The following is a 27,621-nucleotide window of genomic DNA, read 5'->3' on the forward strand; positions in this document are numbered from 1 at the left end:
GGTGCTGCTCACAATGATCAATAGCTTCGGCTGCAGGAGATCTTATTTCTCTGGCCTGTCTAAGAAGCTGCAGTCAAGTGCACATACACACAAACAAATGCACATGATTAAAATAAACTTAAAAACCTAGCTTATAGCTAGTAGGTGGCAGGAGCCGAAATCCTAGTTTAGGCCAGGGCTTTGTCCCCTTCTTTCTACTACACTGTGCTGCCTCCTGGAGGCCCCAGTGGGCAAGCTTGCAGGAGCAGGACTGGAAAGGAGTCACATAAAGGCCAAGTGAGCCCCTTCCCCACTTAGGCAGAAGAGAAAGGAGGTGGTAGGTCATACGTGAGGCTTGTAAAAGACTGAAAACTGCAACCCTGCAAACAGAGACAAAAGTTCCATCAGGCAATATTTAGGGAGGAGAAAAACCCACACGCTGGTCTATCAAAGATACACTGTGCCAAGCCTCTGGACACTGGTACTCTGCCTAACGCAGAAACTCTTCTGCACAACTGCTTGCTCTTAAGCCTTGAGAATCCCTGCCTCAAGTTTCAATCATGCCCAACCTGAGACCTGGCCCCAAAAATACCAACTGCTTCTAGCTCCTGAGCACCCATTTAACTCCCTCTTGCCAGTCCACCCCGGAAGACTAGTCATGACCCTCTTAGCATCACTACTGCAGGAGCAGAGCCCACTTCTCCTGGCCCCTACAATCCTCCCTCCTCCATGCCCTTCAGAGGAGAGTTCTAGAAGGTGGACTGGAGTTGCAATAATCACTTACCAGAGAACAGGGCCAGCCACTGGAATGCAGTATAAATTTGGTTATCTAAGTTAATGAAAGTCTTTTCCATGCCTAGCAAGAAAACTTTCACAGGATACAGGTTGTCAGACGGACAGACTGTCAGGAAGTCACATTTGAGGAGCTCTGCATCCTCAAACTAGGGATGTCAACGGAAGTGTTAGACAGAAATGTGTGCATTTCCTGAGCAGAGTAAATTCAAGGACAACCTTTCACTCCGAGGCACGAACTACAAAACAAGGCCACTACTCCTGTAGCCACCTCATCTGATATGACTACGACAGTTGTTTCTCTTCTTCTATAATTAGAAAACTTTGAGGTTTAGGTACTGGCAACTACCAAATATGTGGCTTATTAGTTACCGAGCGTGAACCCTGCAGAGCTCCCCGAATGGGAATTACAGCAACAGCGCACAGGACAATGGCCAAGCCGAGTAGAATGCTCTCATTTTGTATTGCATTCCTCAAACATTCTGGTGAAGGGTTTGTTCTGACCTCCCCACAGTGGGCTGGATTTCTTTTCCTGGGTATGTCTATGGGAAAATCCCTCTTCTCCAGGATGGGAATGTGACCCCTGACTGGGCGTCCATTAGAGTCACAGGGTGTGGGTGCACCTGCAAGGTCTCCCTCCCTCACAGATTCCCACCTCTGCAAATCTACCCAGCTCAAACTTTGCAGAACATCTGGGCCCCCTCCTGCCAGCCATCACTGTACACCTGCATGTGATTAGGACTCGGCAGACACCCACAGCCCCACCGAAGTCAGCAGTGGTGACATATCCCAGCGGACAAGTCTCTCCCCAGACTGCTGATCCTTCTGACCAGATGAGCGTAGGTTCCAGGATACATGAGCCCTGTGCATCTGTGACCACAGAGTCCCCCGTCCCCAGTGAAACAGCAGTGAGGACACCTTCACCCCTGCTTGGAAATGAATGCCGCCAGGGGCGGACTGTGCACAGCAGAGCCAGGGAGGGAGCAGAAGTCGAACTTGGCCTTCTCAGTGTCAGCCACTGAAGAGCCTTTTAGACCTGTTCACACAGTGTTTGGGAAGTTGGATACAATTTCAAATGCCCTGACTTTCTCCCCACAAGTGCCGCCCTTTCTCTTGTGAATGTGGGAGCCCCTGCACAGCATGCTGGAGTCGGCCATGTGGACAATGAAAAACTGAAATTTTAGCCTACGAATGTAATGAACAGTGCATGACAAGGTTTTACACCTTTCCATTGGAAGGGTCTTAGGGCACATTTATCATACCTGCCAGAGTATTTAGTTAAGAAGATAGATATTCTCTCAATAAGAGAAAAATGTGTTTGATAACGAAATTAAGAGCACAAAGAGAGTCTCAAGATCTATCTTTGATAGGAGGGAAACATGACCACCGAGACCATCAACATTCTAGAGGAACATTGACTCCAAACTGGGCAGGTGCTGCTTGTTACTGACAAAAAGGCAGGTCATAGCAATGGGGTCCCATATCCCTAAAGGTCATACTGGTCACGAGTCCTTCATGAAGGCCAGGTCTGTCAGCTCTCACACCTGCTGCTCTCAGTGATCAAAAACAGAGAACAAATGAAGTAGCCTTCTTCAGATATGGGAAGAAGACAGGCAGACGAGCTAAGAGAGCACTCTATAGGCTGCCAGGGAGAGGAGCTGAAGCAACTAAGGAGCTATGCGGAGAACAAAGCCAGACTGGCCTGTCAGATTTTCTGTAAGACTTGATCCTCTGAGATATGCGCTTGGTCTCAAAGAGGAAGCCACTCAACTGGCCTTTAGGCCTTGACACTTCTTTTAGAGGCTAGGCCATGCAGCCTCCAAAGCAGGAGGACCCATGCTTTCTGTAGTGGGACAGATCCTCAGCAGCCTGGAGTATGCATGAGCCAAAGGTTTGTCCCTTCTAACTGTGCTTTTGAATGACTGGTCACTCCTTCAAGCTGTGGTGCTCATCTCTTGGAGAGAAAACCCATTTCTATAGCATTTTGCACTCTTCTCCCCTGAGCCCAGGGCCACTCAGTGAACCTCATGGACTGCAGGGCTATGCCTAGGGACCTCAGCAGTTTCACAGTAACGGCGCTGTGCTCAGGGCTCCTGATCATTGATACCACATTGAGACCCTCTTGCTTGAGGGCACCATGGTCAACCAGACAAACAACCAGCCAGGCCTACCATGTAGCTACCCATTTTGAGCAAGTCATTTGGCTGCTGCTCTCCAAAGCAGAGCAGAAGTAGACTTAGTAGGCTGGACGGCAGTGGTCCAAACCTCCATCTCCAAACACCAGTCAGAAGCAGCTTTATGAATAAAATATTTAATCGACTTTGTCTGTCTGTACAAAATATTAAAGTGGTGAATGATGGGCGTACAAGCTGTTTAGCAAATATATACTGCTATGTAATGGTTAAGAAAAAATAGCTTGCTGTTTTACAGGTCATTTACATTTCAATATGTACAACCTACTTAAATTCAAGAATACATATACACATGGATTCACGCCCGCCCTCCAAGGGTTGGTTCTCTGCTAGCTAGTCTGGTCACAACAGCATTGCACAGTGTCATTGGGGACCGCCTGAGTGGCCAGTCTGGGCAGCAGGCAGATGCTCAACTGTAGCCTGCAAGCTACGGAGCTCTGCTCTGGCCAAATCCGAGCTGGAAGATTGCCAACAAGGAGATTTCGGGTTTTAAAAACCTCTCCCTCCCAGCGCCTGCTCCACCTCCTGAGGAACAGTAGGTGTCATTGCAAAATGAAAGCTACTTCCCCTGAAACTAATTAATTCTGTCTTTAGCTGCTGAGGGAACAGCGTGGAACTGAGCTTTGGTGGCATTACATCGCTCCAGCTTTGCCATTTCCTTAAAATAACAGTATCAGGAATCAGATTAAATTTACTTTTTAAGCTGCGGGCCACTCACCGTGTGTGCCGCATTCCATCGCCCACCCAGGACCTGCTTACACAGCATCATGCCACGAGCAGGTTCAGGATTCAGCAACAACCTCCCCAGTGAGAGGACTGGAAGGATCTACTTCTTTATTTATACATAAGGCAGGGTGAAAACATATCCCAAACTTCCCAGAACTGCTTACCTCATCCGCTAAAAGGGCAAGTCACAGACTGTGTTATACCCTATTTTTTGTTTTTATTGCATCAACTGCTCATTTGGAGTGAGAAAAAAACAAAAACAAAAATTCCCAACTAAAAGACCTAATGATGACTTTATCCAAGAACCCAAAAACATAAAAGCTGTTTGTCCTATCATATAATGTGAAATGCAAAAATAAAAGGACCCTAAGGGTGCTCTGTTTAGTCTGTGATTTATCAGAGGTGGAGAATGCCAGAGAAACTCCTCTCAAGAGAGTCTCAGTTCCCAGCTTGGAACACTAACCTGTTGCCCGGCCTGGAAGCATGTTGCATGCTGAACCTTCTCACCAAACTGGATCATCGGTTATACACAGTGCAGATTGGTTGACTCTGTATGACTCTGACAGGCTGACTCCAAAAGTAAGGCCCATTCCTCAAGCCATCCCATAGTCCTCAAAGCAAAAGGCTGCTGCACCTCGGAAGGAATCTAGGACCTCACTCCTGCCTCAGGGAAAGCCCCCCACATCTAACCCCAGAACATCTTGTCACTGCCTTGCAGACTTGATCCACTGAGAAGTCCTGTAAGGGTTTCCTATTGCCCACATGAGTTGTCTTAAAGGAGCCAGGCCGTCACAGGGGTCTAGAAGTACTAACTGTCTAAGTAGGGACAGGTTATACGCAATCGCTTCGAATGAATAGCTTGCAGGCATGGACACACACACACACACACACACACACACACACACACACACACACACACACACACACGCACACCAAGGGAGTTGAGATTGTGTGCTTTGGAGGGATCAATTCACATTTGCTTCTAACTCAGCAGGACTTCTGCAACACCTTTCCCACAACTCTTGTTTTGGTCCACTATGTACACATGCTAGACGGGCCAGATAGTTCTGGAAACTGACAGAGGAGAGTCTGAGGGCCCTAGATATAAAACATGGCATCTCATCCCATCGCTAGACATTGGAACTAGGGAGGTGGATTCCAGTGTTGGTCAGATGGAGCACTACATAACTACAAGAAGACAACTCCATGCCCACCTCCTGCCTGGTCACATCTCCAGCCACCACCATTCAAATAATAGCAAAACAGCTAGCGAAAACACAATAGCTGACCTTGTTCTGGACGTTTGTAGCACAGCACTCACGGTGCCTGGGTTTGGCATTCAGTCTTTTCTGATTTCTTTAGGCAGCTTATTTCAGTATCCACCAAAAGGGATAAGAAATTCTGAGCTACAGATTCTCTCTCGCCACTCCCTCTAAAAGCGGCGTTTTCACTCTGGAAGGGACTTCACCTGCTGGAGCAAAATGTGTTCCTCACACCTTCACACCAAACACAGAAACGAGTCTCAGGAAGTGTCTATGGTTGCCACAGCCCTCTTACCATTGAAAGGGATGCATGTGAAAGAAACCAGTCCTGTGTTTGCCTCACAGATGCTGGAGGAGGCCTGTAAGCTCAGCACTGAACAGGACCATTGCCAGGTGAACGGGTTTGCTGCTAAGAGAGTACATCGACTGACTGACAATAGCAAGAGAGCCTTGAAATGCAGACTGGTCTTCAGTGACCTCACACCTTCCACTGCCCATGCTGACTTACACTTTGTTGTAATGACTGCCACTGCTGCCAGGAGGCACCATCCCCAGTTCTGCCTGGCTGGAGGTCTACAGCCAAGTTGTAAGCTGTCTGCAAGCACAGCACGGGCAGCAGGGCTCCTGAAGAAGGATGTGTGCACGTCAGAAGCAGAGCATCTCTCAGTCCCTGGATGATCTCAGAGCTCACAGCAGCTGACTCAAGAGAGCTCATGGCAGCCTGGGATTTGGTCCTCTTAAGAACAGTTCCCTCACCACTGCCCCAATTGGGGTACCCCTTTGTGCTGTCCTTAGCTCTGGCCCAAAAAAGGAGGGGGGAGAAAAAACTTGGCTTCAGCCTAAAGCTGCAAAGGGATCTGCTACAAAAAGCAGAGCTGGTGGGGAGGGAGGATCTAAATAAACCTCTTCTGAACTCTTCCCATTTAGTGTTTCTTTTAATGCTTGACTCTGCCACCATTTTCAAAAAGTCACCTGGCAAGCTCAGCCTGGATGTGACTCAATGTGAACACAAGCACACTCTCCAACCAGGGGGCACAGAGCAGCTCCTGGCTGTTGGGGAGCCAAAGCCCAGGACCCAGATCCTGGCCTCTCCTGCACCTGCTCCACCCTGGGTAGAAAACTGAAGCAGTGTTTGCTAAGCTCCAGCATTCAGATAAGTGCACAAGCCCACACTCTCAGAACTCTGGTGATGCGGCTGTGGCTAGGATTATTTGTCTTGGAGTGTCTGGACAACTTTCTAAGAAGAATCTTGGAACCTTGGGACTGGAGCAGTTGTCATGTAAGGGACAGATGCTGAAGATCTAGGCAGGGAGATGACTGCCCATGACTGAGTGTCTCAGATGTCTCTCAAGAGAGGCACCTGTAGAGACCTGATGCCTGCATGGTCTCCTACAAGGTGAGTCCAGGCTACACTATGAAGAGAACTAACTCCTGGGTATAGAGAAGCCTTCATTCTAAGGCTAACCAGAGACATCAGCTGACCACCCTATGGAGATCTAGTAATGTCTCACCCACTCCTCAAATTGGGTAACAACTTTGACATCTTATCCACATTCTTTCTTCCCTTCCCACCCCTGACACTTACAAAAGGGAAATGGAGACCCACTGCTCCCTGACAGAAAGCTGCTTTCAGACCTCCATCCTCCAGACCTCTACCTTCTCAACCCACTTGCTGAGGCCCCTGTGCTGAGTCCATTGGCAAGGGCCCTGCCTCCCTATATGTGGCCCCCAAGAGGACACTCTCTGGGGAACCATCAAGGCAGTGTGTCCTCTACTTTCTATTGCCTTTTCAAGGTAGACTCAAAGGAGGAGCGAGCCTCTTGGGGCACAAGATGCTCTTGGAAAGAATGTGCCTGGATACCCTAATTTAAGAAGAAATGCAATCTACAGTCGCACTTGTGTTGGCCTTGAGTGGGAGTAGCTGGGGAGGTGGGGACCTGTAGGATTGGCATCCAGAGCATGCCCAAGCTCTCTTCAAGACTCACATCCAGCTTCTGTCCCTGCTGACACCATGATGATTGTCAGGGAAGATCAGCATGGGACAGACAGATCCGCTGACCTTCGGCAGCGCTACCACCCACAATGCACAAGCTTATTACCCCATGCCGCTTGAGCATGGAAATGCCAGGAAAGTGGGCAAAGGCCGAGCATGAACACTACACAGCCCAGCACAGATCCAGCCATTTTTCCTCACAATAAGATTAAGTAACCGACCACCCTCTCTGCAAAGGTCCAGCCCAGCTGCTTGGTAACCCCAAATCCCACAAGGCCAGAGTCTAGGAATCCTGAAAATGCTTTCCTGCCAATGGAGGAGTTACTTTAATCCATAAATTATGGCTTCAAGCAGCAAACCAGACCAGCTTAGTGTCTGGCAAGCCTGTAGGCCCAGCTGGCCTGCCCCTGCTTCCTGAGCTGGGACTGTCAGTCTCCACTCACTTGAAGTAGTGGTTCAGGTTATCTCAAGTAGCTGTGCACTGTTCCCCAGCAACATGGAGAATTCTGTTTACTTCAGCAGGAAGATTTTGGTGATCTCAGGCTGGGGATGAGGGAACACCCTAACAGACATAGTCTGTGCTGACCACAGCATCCAACCAAGGATTTCAGCTGAGTTTGTCCTGGTCACCCAGCCCCACTAAACCCTAGGTGACAGGCAGATGATGAAGAGTGTTCCCAACTGTGCAGGCAGCAGTCTTTCTCCGCCTCTTGGCAAGCTAGTTTAACCACATCCCATCTGCCCCACATGCGGTTAGCCCTTTTGTGGTCACAAAATACATCCTCTAGAAGATGGCCATAGGAAATAGAACCAGAAGAGGGGCACTGTTGCTAGGGATAGTTCTACAAAGGTTCAAGGGAAACCTGGGAGAAGTTCCGATCATTCAGTAAACAAAGAGCACCGGAGGTCTCAGAGACAGAAGACAATGGTGACCATTCTAAGGACAGTACCCTCTTGTGGGTACAACCTCAACACAGGGGAAAACCCACTCTCAAAACGTCACATGCAATATGTCTTGTTAGAAAGAAGTCATCAAGTTAAAAGGGGCAGGGCTAATGGATATTTCCCTACTGTATAACAACCAAGCTAAATCAAGTTATTTTCCCCCAAAAGTTGTTTGGCCTAGTCACAAAAAAAGTATTAAAATGTTTGCTTCTATACAAAAGTAGTAAACACTCTAAGTTTTTCTCAAAAAATAATAGTCAACTGTAAATTTTCATTTTTTTTCTAAACTTTCTAATACAGCTTTTAGCTTTTCAAGCATTTTATTCTCCATTGTGACACGAGAACAGCCACTATTAAATCATCTTAAACAGAAGAGGGAAGTTTCCTGGCAGAATCCAGAAATCTGGATGTACATCTCTGCCCAGGCGCCAAAAAAAGAAAAAAGAAAAGAAAAAGAAAGAAAGAAAGAAAGAAAAAAAGAAAGAAAGAAATTGTATCAAGAGTAGCCACTTTGTGAAAAAGAAAAAAAATGATGAAAGTGTTGTGTTTTCCGATTACAGAGATCCCCAGTCAATAAGTTCACATTCTAAAAGGATAAATTATACATGGGGGGAGGGGATGAAAAGGACTCAGATGTGACTCTTAAATATAAAATTCACTGAATCTAAATTTTCATCCTTCCTGTCTCTCAGGAGTATCCACTAAGAACTAAAATAAAATACCTGTAAACTGCCCTGGGCCTTGGCATTCAAGACAGAATTAACTCCTCTCCCAAAGCCTAAATTAGAAAACCTAGAGTAATGTTAAAGAGGTCCTCTGAGCCCTCTGACAGGTGCAGCCCAGCTTGTTTCTGTTTCCCCAGCCATTGACAGGAGGCCCCAGAGGATGAACCGGTACCAAGAAATCAAATGCCTCTGCAGAACAAAAAATTCTGGAGCTGGGAGACAGGCCTGCAACCCACTCATTCCACCATCTAGGAGCAAGGACCCGACTCCTCCCAGACTGTGTGTTTAGGTCTGACAAAGGCATTTGTGTGGCTTCACTCCCCCTCATCATTGTCACACTGCCAAAAAAAAAAAAAAAAAAAAAAAAAAAAAGCAAGGAACACAGTCAAAGGCACAAGGCACACACAGGCCACCACAGATGTGCTAACAAAGGGAAGCTAAGCACAAGCACTCATTGTCTTTTGGAAGGGACTGTGCCTACCTGACAAATGCGCTTGACTTCTGAAGGTGAGAAGCTGAAGCTGGTGGCCCTGGGACACTGACTCCCTGACAGACAGCCGTTTCCAGCCTCTTAGGAAATCCTCTTGGCACAATCCTCCACTACCCCGTATACAGCCATTGCTCTATCTTCCTCCTGCTACTGCCTTCTAGACGCTTCTAAACCTGGCAGATCCTATCCTATTCCTCACCTGTCTCCTCCATTTCACACACATCCTCAGGAGAAAGCTGTTCTTCCTACTTTCCCGATCATTCCTAATTGGAATTGATGTTTTTAAGTCGGTCTTGGCTTTTGCAGCACAACCCATTCGTTTGCATAAAGCTTCCTTTTCAAAACTGAGACAGTACCACGTGAGACGTGTCTAGGAGATGTGCGCCTCCTTGCGACCCCCAGCGGGTCCTTTTTGAAGATTCCCAATGCCCACCCCCCAAGAGAATCTGGGTATTACAGCCCTACAGTGGAACTCCACGTCCAGTGTCAGGAATCCAGCCACCTAGCAGAGCCACACGGCCTCCAAATAAAAGGAGAATCCAATGCTAACCCGTTTCTACTTGGATTTAGTGCCAATTACCGCAACATAAACACAGACACCCTTCCCTCTCCCCAAAGGGACAGAGGTTTGTATCAACGTCAGCAAACGAACACGGCTATGACATCAAGTCGCTGCATACTATCTCTGTCCAAGGCTTTCAGCGCCTGGCATCCACAGTAAACATGTGCGCGAGTGAAGGAGTGTGTAAATGTGAGTGTTAACTGTGTGCTCTCCTCTGCTGGCAGAGAACATTGTCCGCCTTCCCTCGGGCCTGGTGACTCACGCTCTTCGGCTAGGGTCCTGGGCAGCAAAACCCTCCCCAGACCTCATGCTACCTGCAGCCGCAGGCCTCTACCACCATGTCCTCGTACTGCTTGTAGACCACGTTGTTGGCGGCGTCGATGTAGAGGATGCTGATGGGGCTGAGACGTGCGGGCACGCAGCAGGAGGCTGGCGCCGCATCCGGCGCCATGGAGTTGAGCAGCGTCTGGATGATGGCGTGGTTGGTAGGCTCCAGGTGCGAGCGCAGAGGAAAGTCGCAAACGCCCTCGCAGTGGTATGCCTCGTAGTCTAATGGCGCGATGATCCAGTCGTCCCAGCCCAGCTCCTTAAAGTCCACATGCAGTGGCTTGCGACTGCAGCGGCTCCTGCCTCTGCGCCCGTGGCCCCTGCCTGCGCCACCGCCGCCGCCGCCGCCGCCGCCACCGCCCCCACCGCCGCCACCGCTTCCCTGCGCTCCCCGAGTCCCAGCCAGCGCGGTCCGTCGCCGCCTGCGACCGCCCGGGGTGGCTTTCCGAGATCCAGCGCCTAGTCCTGGATCTGGTGGCAGCTCTGCGGCGGCCCGGAGAGCGCGGGCCTGGGCGCGTATCTCCCGGAACAGACTCTCTTTCCTGTGCGTGCGGGAGGAGATCACCAACAGCGCGCGCTCCTCGGCTGCCGTGCCGCCGCCGTCGCCACCGCCAGGCCAGCCGAAGCCCAGTCTTCTCAGGGCCAGCGGGCTGCTCTCGGCGCCCGTCACCGCGCGCAGCACCAGGCAGAACTTGCGGGAGGTGCGCGGCCAGCGGCGGTGACTCTGCACCGCGTCCGTCACGTCGAACGCTTCCCAGCGCGCGCTGTCTAGGGGCTCGGCGGCCCGCGAGTGCAGCAAGTGAGCTGTGCCGGCCTCGTCCGGGCACGTGGACAGCAGCAGCAGCGGAGGGAGGGTCGCACTGTCCCTGTCTGGCTCCGGAGACCTCCGGCGCAGCACGCGCAGCTCGGCATTCACCACCTCGTCGGAGTCCGAGAGGCTGGATACGTCGAATAAGAAGCTCTGGCCTGGCTCGGCCGCCGATTCCTCTACAGGGGGGGGGGGGGGGGGGAGACAGAAACAGAAAGAGCAGGGTGAGGGTGAAGTCACACGCAGCAATAGAGGGGACGGCTTGACTTCATTTGGTTTGGCTGTCCTTGATACATAATGCGACCCAGAAAGGCTCAGAGGAGCAGACAAGTGTTCCCTCATCTGGGTTCCCGCAGACATGCTGTCAATCTGGCCCCAGGGAAAAGGGATTCTTTCTTGTCGCCTACACCTGAAGTTTTGATTCTTTGACCACCGCGACAACCACAGATACACACGCCGAAAAGCTGAACTGTGGGCCCCAAGAGCGCACTACAGCACCTCAGGAACAAAAAAATTAGGGCTTAATCTTTAGATCTGCTGCCTGCTTCAACGTCTTAACGTTTGCTGAAACGGTAGGCCAATCTTCTGGTCAGGGGTGACCTGAGCTTGGTCAAGGGGCCCGACGGAAAGCGTTCACGGGCTTTCCCAAGAATTTGCTTTGCGTGGCAAATGCCCCCTTATGGCTGAGCTGCGCGCCCCCAAAGAGCTGCAAGTACTTCTGCCTGTACAAAAACTTTTCATTCCCTAAAAACACTTTTCCCGTTGGCTCCTTTTCTTCTCCCGACCCAGCCTAGACACCGTCACTGACCACGGTTTTCCGTGCAAGTTGGGCCCTGAGAATTGTCCAAAAACGGAACACATAAGAACCGCGACATAGACACCCTCCGCTCCAGCCCACCCTGTCCCTTCAGCCAGGTTAGCGACAGGTTCTCCCAAGTCCTCAGTGAGTTTTCATTGTTGGTCGCCCTCGTCAACCCTATTCTTGGCTCCTTCTGGTGCACCCGCGGCCACCAAGAGGAAAAGAAAAGACAGTGGGACACAGAGAACCTTCACGGAGAGATTAGAGGAGGCTTGCCTATTCTCTTGCTCTAGTGTGATTTATTTCGGGCTCGGGGTTTTATTTCTGGTCATGGGCCCTTTTTCTTTTGGGGTGGACTCAGGCAAAAAAAAAAAGTTTAAATTCCACCAAAGAGCAGATAAGGCGTTGCCTTTGAAGGGGTCATATGGTTTCGTTTTGCCCCATCGGAGAGACCAAGCAAACTCCCCCCACCTTTGGGATTTGTTCGCCAACCATGGCCAGTTTTAAGACTACGGTCTGGGTGTAGTGAAACTGTTCGAAACTGAAGCTGGTGGTAACAAGCTACACAGAGGTCCTGAGCTGTATTCTCAGCCCCTGCTTTCCCCCCAAACACCTTTCTCTGCGGCCTCCACCTCATCCTGCTTCCTAGGCCTCGCTACCTCCCCTAGAAAGGGAGGGAGGAAAGGTGGCCAGCCTTTGAGTCTTGCTGGTCGAGCAGAGCTACACGGAAGGATTTAGCTGGTTTTATAACCTGCTGGTTTTATAACCTGCTACCTTAGGCCCCTTTCCATTCTCTCACCATCTGCAGTTTGGGAGCATCCTATGTAGCGACAGGTTAGGAGTTTCCCCTGATTCTGTGTACGCAGATTGGAGTTTCCTCTAAGAATCCCACCAGTCAGTGCAGAGTGCCACGGCAGACCCCTGGAAAATGCATGCTGGGCCTAAGGGTTCCATAGGATATTCAGGACCTGAGACTTCTACATATGGAAGCAAAGCTGTCTGTGCATACATGCGTGTGCTGGGTTTCTGAGATGAGCGATGGGTGGCGGCCACAGCCTGTTTTCCCACGCTGGTATCAAAGGCCCGCAGACTGCCAAAGGCTGCGGAGCCTTACTTCCCAGCCCTCCTTGCCTTCCTCTCCCTCCTGATTTCCAAGCTAGATCTTTGGCTGGGCAGAATTAAGGCCAAAATGACTTGCATTTCCGCCTGAAATTAGTTAAATTTTCCCTATCTGTTTGCTTTAATGACTTCAATGGAGATTAATAAAAGCCAGATGACACACACACACACACACACACACACACACACACACTGCAACTACCCCACAACCCCACCCACATCCTACCTTTAGAGGGCCCAACACAGGGTTAGATGTGATGCTTGAGCTCCAGGCATCCCTTTCCTCCCCACACAACCGAGGTTCTGGACTCTGGCTGCTGGGGCCTACTGCCACAGAGCACAGGCACCCAAACTCTCTTCCCGTACACAAACCGAAGTGACCGGCCTGAGAAGGGCCCTCCTGATACCAAGAAAGGCCATTTACTTTAATCGGATACCAGCTTCTCTACCCTGAATTCCCCTGAGCTTCTGTTTGTGTATAGTCCCCAGTCTCCCCCCCTCGCTGGAAATAAGGAGCTACCATCACTGCTAGTCCCTCTTGGCGGGAACTCAGAGGCCCCAACTCTTGCCTTTCTTTCTTCTCCCAGGGCTCCAAGCCCGAAGTTACCCTTCCCCAAGAAGCGGATCTTGAACTCCGCTCTGCTTGAGGGGAACCTGCCAGTCTCCTGTTCTAAAAAGCAACCCCCACTCCCCTCAGCCCTCGGAGACCAAGCCATGACCGGCACCATAGTCCAGGCTTAGAGGTTCGTGTACGATGACTTCGAAGATGACTTTTTCTCTCTAACACCTGAGGATAGCTATAGGGACCATAGCTCAGGGTCGAACGGAGCAGAAGTTTGCCTCCCCCGGCTCGTCTCAGGCCAGGAGCAGACGGGATGGGCTGGTGCGCAGAAGACGCGTAAAGTACCTTGAGTTGCTTGGTCTGTGAAGCCGGTGATCGTGTCCACGCGCCCGTGCCCTGAAGTTGCCGCGGCAGGAGCCCTCCCCGCCAGGCTCCGGTAAAGCGACATCATGAAGTGGTGTGGCACCACCGAGCCGTTCCTGAAGCCGGAGCCCGCGGCGCGGCGCACAGCGCGGGGACCGGGAACCGCAGCGGCCTGGAGAGCTGAAGGGCCTGGAGCTGGGGCGAGGGTCCGCCCGCCGCCGCCGCCCCCCGGGCTCCAGGCTGGTCCTGCTCCCGCCGCTCGGAGCACCGCGGCAGCTTCCAGCCCGTCGCGGGGACGGCAAGCGCTCAGCAGCCAGAGACACAGCGCGGCGGCAGCGCTCAGGTCCATGGGCTCCGTGGGCCGGCCGGCCGCGCGACACGGGCTCCGTGGCTCCGGGAAGTCCCCCGACGCCTTTTGAACATAGTGTTTAATAATGGGGGAAGTGTGCGCAGCAAGCCGCTGCCCCCCTCCTCTCCCACCCCACCCCCGCCCCGCGCTCAGAGCAGCGCCCCCTGCTGAACGCTCGACCTGTAGCGCTGAGCCCCCCAACTCAGGCCTATCGAGCAATGCAGGGTAGGAGCCGCCTCCCCTCGTTGTAATGCCGGGTCCCTGTCCTTGCCAAGTGAAGGCCATCCGCCCGAGGCTCCCGCCACAACGCTGTGCCCCGCCTCCCCTCCCTAAGGCACTGCGACACCCCCTCCCCGCCCCAAGACCTCAGAGATCTCCTTGGCTGGAAGATGGGGCGTCGAGCGTACCGCCCAGCCTCCTCCCCACTCCTCTACGGAGAAACACCGCCCTCCCCGCGATCTTGCGAGTGCTAGCGATGCCAGACCCGGGCCAAGACAAGCCTGGGCCCCTCCCATCCAGCTTTCTCCCTGTGCGCCCCCTCGATGGACGCTCATTAGGGAGCTACTTGAGATATTACCTACACATTTGGATGCCACCCTCTCCCCTCCACAGCCCTCTGAAGATAACAGTGGGAGGCCAGAGCAAGGGAGAGGATCTGTGACGAAGGATGAGCGGCTGGAGGGACAGATGGTCAAGGACCGACTGTCGGAAAGCAAAAGCTTTGAGAGGGCATCTTGAGCCAAAGCGGGAGCTGAAATCTTAAAGGGCTTAATGAATTAGGAAGGCAGCCGGACAGGGAATAGCGGATTTCAACGCAAAGCAGGTTTCAGGGTTCGAATGTGCAACCAAAGTGGTGACCTTCAATCTGCCCTCCGGTGGCGGGGGGCGGGGACACCATATTTCTTCGAGGTCTGCAGGACAAAAGGCAGGAGGCTACTGATATGTTCGTGTGCAGTCATAAACCCAGAGGCTGGGCAGCAGAGCCACGAAGTAGTGTTCTGATGCCAGTGTGGTTATCGGTGTGGTTATAGCACCCTGTGAGCATGGGCGGAAAAGGCTTCCACTTCAGGCCTATGCCTGGGAGACACCTGAGCCTGCAGATTCTTTCCTCCCCATTCCTTCTCTCAGAAGGAAGGCGCGGGAGGTTCAGCACAACCTACTGTGAGTAAATCACGCTGTGACCTTGTCCTTTGTACTTCTTGGTCCAGACCCATTCATCCACCCATCTCATTTCTTCTTGTAGCAACTTCTTGTTGCTAGACACTCTTCCCCGTGTTACAAATTCATCAACACACAAGACAAACTCATGGAGAGCCAGGGTGTGCAGAAAAAATAATAGCCAGTAACACACAAGTGTGTATTACTAGCATACCATCAAGGGTGTTCTGAGCACCTTGATGGGAGAGGTCTTTTAGTCAGCAGAGACCACACTGAAGTGGAGACCCGAAAGAGGAAGGCATGGGGGTGTTGGAGGTCTGCCTGTTTCCTTCCCTCTCCCTTCTGCTTAAGTGACACTTGCCACTTGTCACCTGCCCATTGCTTTACATGCCCTGTACCATCTCTCTCTCTCCCAGTGCTTCATCCTGTGTTAGGGATTAGCTTATCTTTTTTTTTCTTTTTAAAGTTCAGTCACAAAGATGTTAACACTTTGCCTGGGTCAAGTGATAATAAGTAGCACAGTCTGGAGTAACAAAGTGTCCTGGCTCAGATGTTGGCTTCCACTACCCTAAGGAGGTGAGACTATAAAGGGCTCTGGTCTCCTAATGTCCTCCATGACCCTCTCTGGAATCTTCTCAGCAAATAAAGTGACCCTAAGTTCCTGGGGAAGGTTGAGAGAACTCCCCAGTGGACTCTCCTTTCTGCCCCCACCAGGAACTAGGAACTAATTCACTGTGTTTGGGAAACAGCCTGGAGAGTAAAGAGCAGGGTTCACCTGTCCTCCAGGTCTCTGTCTCCCTTGCCCAGGGCTTCCAAGGCCCGTACCAATCCAGGGTGAAAATTCAGAAGTCAGAGAAAAAGAAAGTCAGAGAATTCCCTCAGCTGTTCACCCTTCGCTGTGCGTAGCTCAAACCCTCCTTTGAGTAGATGGCCCCTCTTAAATCCACAATCCCAAATCTAGCCCAGGCATGCTTGAGGGCCCATCTTTGGTGTAGGGAACTTTCAGCAGCTGAGGTCCCAGCCAGAAGACTTTGGAGGTGTGCTCTGCCACTGGCTTAGTGCCTGTCCTTGGCTTTGCCCCAGAATTACTCACTAAAAAGCATCCCAGTGGCAGGTGGCGGAGTTCAGGGATGGTGGGGAACAAACAAGACAGGAAGTAGTCTTCACCTTTGTTTCCTGTCTTTGATGATTAGCCCCAGCACTGTCAGGTGGGGAGGGTTTTGCATTTTTATCCCCAAGTATTCTCCATGGGGTAAGTTCCCTGTCTATCGCCCCTGCAGAAACTATGGCTTATTGTGAGCACAAAGCCCCTGCTACAGCCACAGAACCTTCTTAGTTTAGACCAACTTCCCATGCCAGGCTCAAGTTGCATTTGCATATCCCAGGCAGCCTTCTCCATGACGGACTGGAAGGCAGTTCTCGTCGACTGCACCCATGAAAGCTTTCAAAGTGGTTTTCAAACTCGCGCTGACTGTTGGGAGTTTGCTATGACCGAGGATCATGCTTCTTTGAAATCTGGTCTTAAATCCTATCACAAGAGGTGTTGTGATGGATTCTGGGTACTGGAACTTAAAGAAACCCAAGCTGCCTGTAGCCAGTGGCTCGACCTTAATGGTCATCCAGCCACACCCAGATATGTGTCCTGAGAAGGGAACAAGAGGTCCCTTAGAAGTGAACTGCTGTACAGCCCACATGATCCATGAGAGGAAGCCAAGTCCTGCAGCAGAGAGTGGTGACATGGAGCCTATAACTTGGCACCACAGCTGTCTCTGTGTCTGGCTGACCCTTTGCCCTTCACTGAGGTCCAGCGTGTGCTGGTTCTGCTCTGCTCAGGGTACTAGTGAATGAAATGAGGAGTGACAGGAAGCTCTCTGTCCTCTGGAGGCCACTGTCAAGGTCTCTGGGTCCTTGCAGCTTCACAAACCTAAAAGACTCAATGTATGCTCTAGAAACCAAGAGACCTGAATTCAAGCCACACCTGTTTAACATCTGGCTGCAAGACCCTCACTCTACCTGGCTTTGCCTTCTGCTTGCTATAGCGAGACTAGGGGCAAAGAAAGGTGGAGGGACCATGACAGAGGGACCAGGAGTATGTCCTCTGTCTGGAGAAGCAGGGTACTAGTTTAGATCCCGGAGACATAACCTGTGGAAACGTCTATTTGCCTCTTCCTTCTCTTCTGATGACATGAGCTCCTCTACTCAGCCCCTAGGAAAGCTTCACGAGTCTCTCCCAGAAAGATCTGGAACAGCAGAAATAAGAATTCCAGAAGGTTCTGGCACAGCATCGGTGTATGCCCAGGGTCAGCCTTATTCAAACTGCAGGAATTTCCCATGCTTAACCTATAACTAGGCTGCACAGGTTGCCCCCAGCAACGGCTCTGGTATTCACACTGGGGTCCTCAAAAGCCTTGGCCCCAGGCCTCTGGGCGTGGTCTGCTCTGTGGCCCAGACCACCCGGTGGGGGAGGGGAGGAGAGGTAATGGGAGAAGATAGAAGAGTAGCTTCTTTCCCAGAGGCCTTCCTCGGGGTACATTTCAGTGCCTCCTATTCGGGACAAACTGCAGAAGACTTGTGGATAGTGCCATCTGCTGGCCACAATATGTAACAGCACCTGGTTGCTTAAGCCAGTGACTATTAAACTGACCACATCAAGTGAACTTAAAACAAATAAAAAAACAAAACACTACAGTATGGGAAAGGAACTTGGCTTCAAACCACCATTACTAGGAACTTCCTTTTTGACTTTGTCAGAGTTGACCTCTATGCAAAATCCCAGCATTCAGAGAGCAAAGCGATTTTGACCTTACAGTCAGCCAAGGCTGTATGATGAGACACTGTCTCTCCAAACAAAGCCTAACATCCTCTGCCTCTTTAAATGGAAGTGGGTGTGGTCTTGTTGGAGGAGGTGTGGTCTTCTTGGAAGAGGTGTGGTCTTGTTGGAGGAGGTGTGTCACTGAGGATGGGTTTTGAGATTTCAAAAGCCCATGTGCCTCTCTCTCCCTCCCTCCCTCCCTCCCTTTTCTCTCTCTCTCTCTCTCTCTCTCTCTCTCTCTCTCTCTCTCTCTCTCTCTCTCTCTCTCTCTCTCTCTCTCTCTCTCTGCCTGTTACCTGCCGATCAGGATGTAAAGCTCTCAACTACTGCTCCAGTGCCATGTCTGCTTTCTACCACAGTGACAATGGACTAAAACTGTAAAACTGTAAGCAAGCTCTCAATTATATGCTTTCTTTTATATGAGTTTATGGGTTGCTTTGGTCATGGTGTCTCTTCACAACAATAGAGCAGTGACTAAGACAGCATCCAAGATTTAAAAAAGAAAAAAAGAAAAGGACTTTTAGAACCAAAGCTGCCATTGTACAGTAATTTGGAACACCCATTCCTCCAACTGTGGTCAAAGAACTCAGGGTTTCTGTTCTAGATACACAAAGACGAAGGGGATGACGCTGGCTCGTGTTTGCTAACTTGACACATACGACAGCCACCTGGGAAGGGGAATCTCAAGGGAGGAGTTGCCTCTATGAAACTGGCTGGCAAGCATGTCTGAGGGACATTTTCTTGGTTAATGATTGATATGGGAGGGTCCTGGCTACTGTGGGCATTGCTACTCCTGAACAGGTGTTCCTGGATTGTGTAAGAAAGCAAACTGAACAAGACTGCACCTCTTATAGTTGCTTTTAGTCATGAAACCTCATGACTAGTAACTATGTTACTAGTAGATACTATGTTGCAAGTAGAAACTAGTAACACAACTAGAATCAGCAATAGAGAAGCACAACAGTACAGGGACAACGTTAACTAAGATCTGGGGAGATGGGACTGGAAGATCTGAGCCTGCAGATGAGAACTAGATGGCGACACTAGAACGTAGGTGCCAGTCTCAGATGAAACTTTAAGCTAACTGGGACCCAGTAAGTCTCCTGATTCCTGCAACAGATCCACTGAATAGGCAAACTGACCTAGGTCTTGGGACCACGAGGCAATGACCTCTGGGAAATCTGTCTGTAGAAGGTATCCTGAAGCTGTTCCACAGAGAACAGCACACATACAAAATTCGTTTTTATGATATAAGGCCACATTAATTTCAGGTGAATCAAATGACTACAGAAAATGTAATCACAATAAGCATATTATGGGAATGCATGCATCTTGACAGAGATTGGATAGGGAATTCATCTCTAAGTACCATTACATCGTTGAAACCAGCAAGCATCATATTCACAACTGGAATTTAATTGTAAAATTGAGCGACGCATATAAAATAGTCTAAGTACAGAAATGACTTTAATTAAAAGATCACACTCGACATTTCCATCTCCAGGAACAGCAATATCTTGGTTTCTCACCATACCAACATAGTGTCCCCTGAGATGCTATTCCCAAACCCTTGTGCCCCAACAACACAGTTCTGCGGGCTCTACTGCATTGTTGGCAGTCATGTCTGCCATTAAATAAAAGGTGATCTTTGTTGCTTTTTAAAAACAGAGTCTCCCTCTTCTCTCTGCCTTTCCCTCTCCCTTTCCCTCCTCCTCCTCCTCCTCCTCCACCTCCTCCTCCTCCACCTCCTCCTCCTTCTCCTCCTCCACCTCCTCCTCCACCTCCTCCTCCTCCTCCTCCTCCTCCTCCTCCACCTCCTCCTCCTCCTCCTCCTTCCCCTACCTCTCTCTCTCCTCTCAGGATTGTGAATTCTTCCATATAACGCACACCATCTGACTCCTCTGCTTTGGGAACCATGTTCCATCAGCTCTCAGGATCTTCCATCCTGAACACGTTGGCTCCAAACTCATGTTTGGGTCTCACACTCACAAGATGGCTGTCTTTGTCTCCAACATTGAGACTCTTTTTGGGTAGAAGAAGACAGGAGTTTTCTCCTGGTGATACAACACCCCTCCCAGGACTTTTTTTTATGACTTATTTTTAGAGATGGGGATGGTGGTGCCCCCCTTTGCAGAGACAGGCAGGTTCTCTGTGAGTTCGAGGCCAGTATGGTCTACAAAGCAAGATCTAGGACAGCCATGGCTACACAGGGGAAAAAAACTGTCTCAAAAAGCCAAAAAAAGTTTAGTTTTTATTTGTGTTTGTGTGACTATACTCTCTCTCTCTCTCTCTCTCTGTATGTGTGTGTCTGTGTGTGTGTGTCTGTGTGTCTGTGTGTCTGTCTGTCTGTCTGTCTGTCTGCTAAAGCCAGAAGAGCTCAGAGAGCATCAATTCCTCTGGAGCTGGACTTGCAGGCAGTTGTGGACTATCTTCTGTGAGTGTTGGGAATAGAACTCAGGTCCTCTGAAAGAGCAGCAGAGGCTTCGATATGTATTACAGAAGTAAGCCACATCGCCCCTTTGAGCCACAAGGGAAGGTGACAGTCAAAGCACAACTGGTGGTTTCCGACCTCCATCACCTGCCATGCATTTGTCTCACTCCATTGCTTTGGCCGCTCTCAGCTGTGGTTCTGTTAGACACATTTCTTCACAGAGAAAGCTCAACAAGAACATTCACTTTTTCATTTCTTAGATATGGTACCAACTCCTCCTGGAAGAGTTCTTTGTACACTGCTCCCTATTCCAAGCGGTTACTCGTGTTCCCCATCTCCAAGTTGTCCTCATGTCCCCAGAGCCTGCATTCTCATTGAAATCTCCAAGCATCCTCAAGTGGTCAGTGAACACCACTGGACAAAACCAAGTCAACTTCTGCAGCCCCAGGCCTGAGCTGTGTCGGTGAACATTGGCTGGATGACCAGCAAGGTGGGAGTCCCTCCCACTTTACCACCTGGAGTTGAGCCGACGGACTCCTGGAGCATCGGTTAATGGACAGAGAAAATGAGCAGGTCCTCAGACTACCCATCCCGCTAGAAACAAAGGGGATGCCAGGATACTAGGTCAGCATTTAGACATCCCCCTGCAGACTCTGAGTGTCCCTCACTCTCTGTACAACCCTGGAGGCCTGACTCCCTCTGAAGGAAGCACACATGGAGGGTCCTCCTCGGCTTGAGACGGGAGAGAAGAAAATCTTGCATAGCATGGTCTCTGTTACCACGGCCTTAGCCGTGGACCTCAGCAGGAAGCACACAATATCAGATTCAGATCCCAACATTCCAGGTGCTATACACAATTATGCACTGGAGCCTGTGGGACCCATGGAAGCAGAAAATGGGATTGCTATCAAGGAAGCGGGTCACTTCCACAAGAATCCTGGGGTACTCTTGACAGGCACCAGGTGCACTGAATTTCCTGTAGTGCACAGGACAAGCTCAAGTCACCAGAAAGCCCAGCTCATTAGCTCAAAAGATATTGGTGACAGTCATGCTAACAGCCTGGGGTCTCATGGCAAGTCCCCATTACGGTCTCTACTTTCCTAGACCTCCTCAAAATATCCCTTTGGGATTCTAGTGACGGGGGGAGGTGTCACCTGGAAAGACTATCTCCTTTCCACCTAGGACCCCACATCCAAATCTCACCTCCCCAGGTCCTGAGCATAGATTCACGGACCCTTTATCCAACATCCTGAAACCTTTCTTGTCTAAAACAGACTCATTTTACCACCCCAGGCTCCTCCAAATGTCTAGCCACAAAAGAGTCCATCATCTAGCCACTCACATGAGCCAAACCATAGCAGCGTCTTTTTTAAATTTCTACACACACACACACACACACACACACACACACACACACACACACAGAGAGAGAGAGAGAGAGAGAGAGAGAGAGAGAGAGAGAGAGAGAGGACAAGGTCTCCTGTGCCCTCAGGCTGACTTGGTCTCAAACTGGCTGTGGAATGGAAGACAACCTTGAACTTCAGCTTCTCCTTCCTTCAGACCTCCCGAGTGCCGCCGGGCTCATGGCCATGGATTTACACAGTACTGGCATGAAACTCAGGCCCTCGTGTGTGGCAGGCAAGCACAGAAAATTAAGGGAACTGCAGCTCAGCCACACAGCAGCGTCTGACTCGTCTGCTCATGTTCACGCAAATCCCCATCTCCTGGCATTCTCACGCCTGCACTTCAGCAGCCTTCCCTGTTTCCCCCATTCTGGACTCCTCGACAGTCTATGCATCTCCACACCACTGGGTGCATCTTGGGTCTCCAGGATGTTCCTTTGTGCACAGTTCTCTGCTGGCCAACGTCAGCGCAAAGTCCTAAGTTCAAACCCACTGAGGACTTCATGCCCTGACTCCTGCTTCCCTCCTCTCCTTAGACCCTACTGATGCCTTCCTTGTCTCTGGAACTGCAACACGATATTCCTAGTTTACCAAATCTTGTTTCTCTAGAAACAAGGGCTCCTTCACAAAGCCCTTTCTGACTCCACTTCGTTCTGCAATGGAGGAAAAAGAGGAGGAGGAGGAGGAGGAGGAGGAGGAGGAGGAGGAGGAGGAGGAGGAGTAGAGGGAGGAGGAGAGGGAGGAGGAGAGGGAGGAGGAGGAGGAGGAGAAGGGTGGAAGAAGGAGAGAGGGGTTAGGATGGGACAGGAGGGAGGGTACATTAAATCTCTGTGTTAATGCCTATGAGGTGGCTCAGTGAGTAAAAACATGTTCTACACAAGCCTTCTATCTTCACCCCAGAACCATGGTGGGAGGAGAAAACCAACTCCTGAAAGTTGTCCTTGATCTAACAAGTGCAGGGTTAACTGCACACACACACACACACACACACACACACACACACACACACACACACACACGCACACGCACTGATGATGATGGTGGTGGTGGTGGTGGTGATGATGATGGTGATGGTGGTGGTGGTGGTGATGATGATGGTGATGGTAATAATAATAATAATTTAAAACGTTATTGTTAGCTTGCCTCTAAAAAAAATCCCAAACACTGACAACAAAGTGCATGAATATATATGTTTCAAGAGGCAAAGTTTGAAGTCATTTTTCCAACTTTTAAAATTAACTGTGGAATTACTTCACTGAAGCACATAGGGTTTGAGTGGGCTGAGATGCTGCCTCCTGAGAGAGCATGGCCATGGAGCCTGACTCCACAGTTAAAATAACGTCATGCAAACCTGACCTCCACATTTCAACCCCCATAACCCGTGTAAAGATGAAAGGAGAGAATGGACTCCACAGCGCTGTCTTCTGACCTCTATACATGCCCATGGTGGGCACGCACGTGTGTGCACGTACACACACACACACACACACACACACACACACACACTAAAGGAGGGAACATAATATGTCCCCTTGGTATTTCTGGTGTGGCCCAGCACCTGTAGCTACTTATCACTGGAGAGAGCAAGGGACAGCAGTTTGTACCTGTCACTTGGCTCTGGTTCCAGTCTCCTGGGCCACTGGCAGGAGACAGCCAACAGCAGGTACTGCCACTCTCATTATTGTGGGATAGAGATGTGAGTCTATTCCCAGTGGATCCATTCAGTCAGAGACATGCAGAGGAAAATGTCCAAGGCCTCAACGAAAAGCAAGTCAGGCTAACAGTACAGGTATGAGAGGCGCGGGGGAGTTGGGGTGGGGGCGGGGGGGGGAACAGGACGCAGGGAGGGGATGGAGGGAAGGGGAGGACCCGCGAGTGAGCAGATGATGGAGGGGACAAGAAACCTTAGGAGAAGAGCCACAAAGAGAGGCCTGAGGTTTGTTGTGTTCAATGCACAGCCCCCAAGCCCGAAGGGACAGAGTCCCAAAGGGGAAAACTCCTTTTGCCTGAATGATTGGCTGCATAAGTGAAAATGGCCCCAGGGAGAGGAGAGAGTGCTTTTGTAGCTAGCCATAGGAGAGAAGCCCGAAAACTAGCGGCTGGATTCCTGTAGCCTTAGAGGTTAAGCATGTAGTAGGATTAAATGGCATGAGGTGCCAGGCTTAGGAGGTGGCTATGGGGGGACCTAGGGAGGGTTGAGCTGCACAAGCCCCCTCCGAGACCACAGACACTGAGATGTGCACAGCTGCTGCCACCAGGGGGCGGGCAAGGGCTGGGGAGGTGGCGCTGCGCCGGAGCGGGGCGGGGCAGGGACGCAGCGACGCCCAGGACGCCAGATCCCGTGACCGTCCGCCAGACCGCAGCCGATATGCAGTCCCCGGCGGTGCTCGTCACCTCCAGGTGAGCCAGACCCCCATCCCGCACTTTCCAGACATCCCAGCAGCTGGCGGTTTATCCCGCTGCACCGCACACTCTCCTGCGGGAGTGGTGGTGCGCCGTCAAGAGTCCCCGTTTCACAGACGAGGAAACTGAGGCCCCCTAAAGGATCAAGCACTCGCCCAAGACTCCAGGAAGTCCTGGGATTGTCAGGATAGCTCTGGCTGGGACGCGGCCCAGCTCCCTGTCCCTGCGTACTTCGGGATCATATCTTCCGGTCCCCCAAACGTTTCTGTGCTAGCTGTGTGAACAGCCCGAAGCTAAGCACCAGGGACGAGGTGAATGAAACAAGCTGTTCCCTGCAGAGGATACCCGCACCAAAGTGACTGGTGCTGCAAGGGGGTGGGGGGGAAGGCTTGGGGGCAGGGTGGATGTCCTACTCTTTCCTCTCTTTCCCCGATTTTTAAGTAACTCTGAAATGGTGAACTTCAAAGAAATTCGTATACTCCGCCCCACCCGACCCATACAAACGGTAGCCGAGATGGCAAACGGATGCTTACCCAACACACGTTCATTTCTACGCCCAGCTCCCTGTTTAGAAAAGTATGATTCTGTACATAAGCCCTGATGTTGAAAGCGGCTCGCTCCCCTTGGTGTGGTAAGTGAGGCCGCAAGGCGCATCCCCATTAAAAGAGATGCCCCTGTGGCTCTGTGAGTTGTTCCCTTTCACTGAGCCTCAGTTCCCCTTCCTGTAGAAAGAGGCTCCATCTAAATAGCTAGAAGCACAGGCGCAGTAAATGTCCCTGTGAGCCACAGCCAGCACACCCACGACTGTGAATTTGGTGCTAGGAAGGGTAGTGTTGGCATCCCTTGGTGCTAGCATGCCCTCGGGCGTTAACAGGCATAGTGTGCTGCTGCAGAGTGAGTGACACAGTGAGGGCGGACGAGCCATGCACTGCCCACCACTCCACTCCAGTAGTGCCTTTGAGGAGCGCTGCCCCATAAGTAAGCAGAGGTGGCCCTGCCCCCAGGATCAGACGGTGTTTCCAGCGTCCTCCTGCTAGGCAGCTCCGGGCTTCCTGCATGCATCCACCCAGAGGGTGTTTTCTCAGGGACTCCTTCTGTGCTAGATGCAGGTCCAGGTTCTAGGATACAGTAGTGAGGCATTGGTGGGAACAGGTCGGGAGTAGGAAAATGCAAGCTTTGTCAGGGTAGTAAATGCCATGAATGATGAGGAGAGTGGTCAGGTGACCGCGTGAGTGTTATACCTCATGGTCAAGGGAAGACGTCCCCCAGTGGAAAGAACTGTAGAAAGGAGATCTTGTGGTGTGTGCTCAGCAGAAAAGCCACAGTCCAAAGGCCAGCGTGCTCAAGTGGAGGGAGCATGGAAAGTGTGAGGTGGCCTGGAGACACCTGCCATCAAGAAAGGCCACGAGGTTTCATTCTGAGTGTGTCGGGGAGCTGGTGGAGCAGGGAACTCGGCATTTGTTCAGATGGGTTTGCTTTAAAACTCGATTGACAGTCAAGTGGAGGTGCTGGGTAAGTAAGAGGCAGGAGGGTTTGTAGGGAAGAGTCTGGACCACAGGTAGGAATTGGGCCGCCCTGGGCTCGGGATGCCAAGGAAGGCCTTGAGTCAGGGTGAGGTCACTGGAGGGCAATGTGAGCCAGATCGGGCTGAGCCATGGGAACAGGGTTAATAGGATCCATAAGGGACCTATAGCCACATCCTGACGGAACCGCTTGGTTTAGGACACAGTGTGCTGTGCCTATGAGCCATATCCTGCCAACTGCTTGCTTTTGTGATTCCAGTTGGACAAGAACACACCCAGACCGGGCAGGGGTGTCGGCTGTAGCTGCTTCTCTAGTTGAACTGAGATGAGGTAGCTTGCAAGGCTTGAGATATTTATGGTCTCAGGCTTCCGGTTCGGTGACCCAAGTGGATCTTTCTTGAAAGTTCCAGAGTGGTGCTCACACTGTCTAGGGACCACTTCTTGTCTGGATGAAGGAGTAGTGACCACCCCAGGCTTACTGCTCTCCCCTAAAAGTCAGAAGTCAGGAGTTTCAGGGAAGGACAGGGGAGCATAGTTTTGCCAATCCAGGAGAGACAGGAAGTATAATTGTGTCCAGGCACAGGAGCAGAGGAGCTGAGGAACAGGGCTTTTAAAACTCAGCTGGGGGCTGGGGATTTAGCTCAGTGGTAGAGCGCTTACCTAGGAAACGCAAGGCCCTGGGTTCGGTCCCCAGCTCCGGGGGTAGGGGGGCGGGAAAAAAAAAAACTCAGCTGGGCCCTAGGCACGAAGGCAGGGGAGCCACACGTGACATGGAGAGCTGCTTGCACAGTACACTCAGCTGGAAGAAACGATACAGAGGCTCTAAGGACAGGGATATGAGTTCAGTTCCTGGTGTGGTTGTCTGTGGGAAACCTCCATGGGCGGTTCCAAGTGGGGCTTGACGGTCCTCTCCCATCTTCTGCCGTTCAGGGTGAGCAGCCTTCCGTGTTACCACTTCCCACTACCTCAGCTTCATTGCCCCAACCATCCCAAAGAAAAGGTGCCTCATTTCCCTCTCACAGCCAGCCAAGGCTGCCTGGGATGGCTCCCTGGAACTCTGACAGCAAACATAAGCTACTTCCTGTTCCTATAGGTGGCACTGAGCAGTTGAAGTAATTTACCCACCTACTGGGAGTGCCAGCTGCTTCCTCCATGCCTGAGCCTCTTCCCCCCATGCTACTTCTTGTCCTTGTGATGGTAGCACGCGGTCTTCAGCCTCAGACAGAGAACACTGTCACTTGGCCATTGGTAAAGAAGTGGCCTGGCTCGGGACTCAGTGGTTGAGCGCACTCACTGGCTGTCCTTCCAAAGAGCTTGAGTTCAGTTCCCAGCACCCACATGGCAGCTCACAGCTGTCTGTAACTCCAGTCCCTGAGGGATCCAATGCCCTCTTCTGACCTCTGAGGAGACTGCATACATGTGGTACATGGATATTCGTGCAGACAAAACTCCTATACACATAACATTTAAAAAGGAAGTGACCTAGCGTAGTGTGTCTCATCTTGCAGCCTGTGTCTGCTCTGGATGCCTTTGGAATGCTTCTCCAGAGGCAGTCAGCTCAAGTCTGCAGAGGGATCCATGCTTACAGATGCACCTCACATGGGATGAGAGTACAGGTCTGTACAGTCGCTGGACACACACACATACACACACACATTGCATATTTCATGCTTTTAGTATGCTGTCCCAGTGTGACAGCCTGATAGCCTTGTTCTCAGGCATGAGTGTGTGTGTGTGTGTGTGTGTGTGTGTGTGTGTGTTTGCATTAAAAACATGGGCTCTGGTAGGCACTCCCAGCTCTCGGAGAGCACTAAGCTAGCCAGCAGATCCTTGCAGCCCAGAGAGAATGTTCTAACTATACTCAGACACAGGTATCTGTTCCTTAAGGGTATCCAGAG

The 27,621-nt window shown here is 51.1% G+C and overlaps 2 protein-coding genes across 4 annotated transcripts in view; one reads left to right on the plus strand and one right to left on the minus strand.

Annotated features, from left to right (window-relative positions):
* Window positions 1–3,066: 3,066 nt before the first annotated feature.
* On the minus strand, window positions 3,067–14,051 carry Gdf7 (growth differentiation factor 7). 2 transcript variants are annotated; one of them, NM_001170350.2, is given in 2 exon segments: window positions 3,067–10,959; window positions 13,627–14,051. In NM_001170350.2, coding segments are annotated over 2 exon segments (1,350 nt in total). In that variant the 5' UTR covers window positions 13,994–14,051; the 3' UTR covers window positions 3,067–9,976.
* Window positions 14,052–24,131: 10,080 nt separating this feature from the next.
* Hs1bp3 (HCLS1 binding protein 3) overlaps window positions 24,132–27,621 on the plus strand; it is a 30,263-nt gene continuing 26,773 nt past the window's right edge. For both annotated transcript variants that reach the window (NM_001398778.1, NM_001398779.1), the window contains exon 1: window positions 24,132–24,197. In NM_001398778.1, the coding sequence (NP_001385707.1) occupies window positions 24,166–24,197 (32 nt within the window). In that variant the 5' untranslated portion in view covers window positions 24,132–24,165. The remainder of the gene's footprint in view (window positions 24,198–27,621) is intronic.

The sequence above is a fragment of the Rattus norvegicus genome, chromosome 6 (assembly GCF_036323735.1).
Source record: "Rattus norvegicus strain BN/NHsdMcwi chromosome 6, GRCr8, whole genome shotgun sequence".
NCBI lineage: Eukaryota > Metazoa > Chordata > Mammalia > Rodentia > Muridae > Rattus > Rattus norvegicus.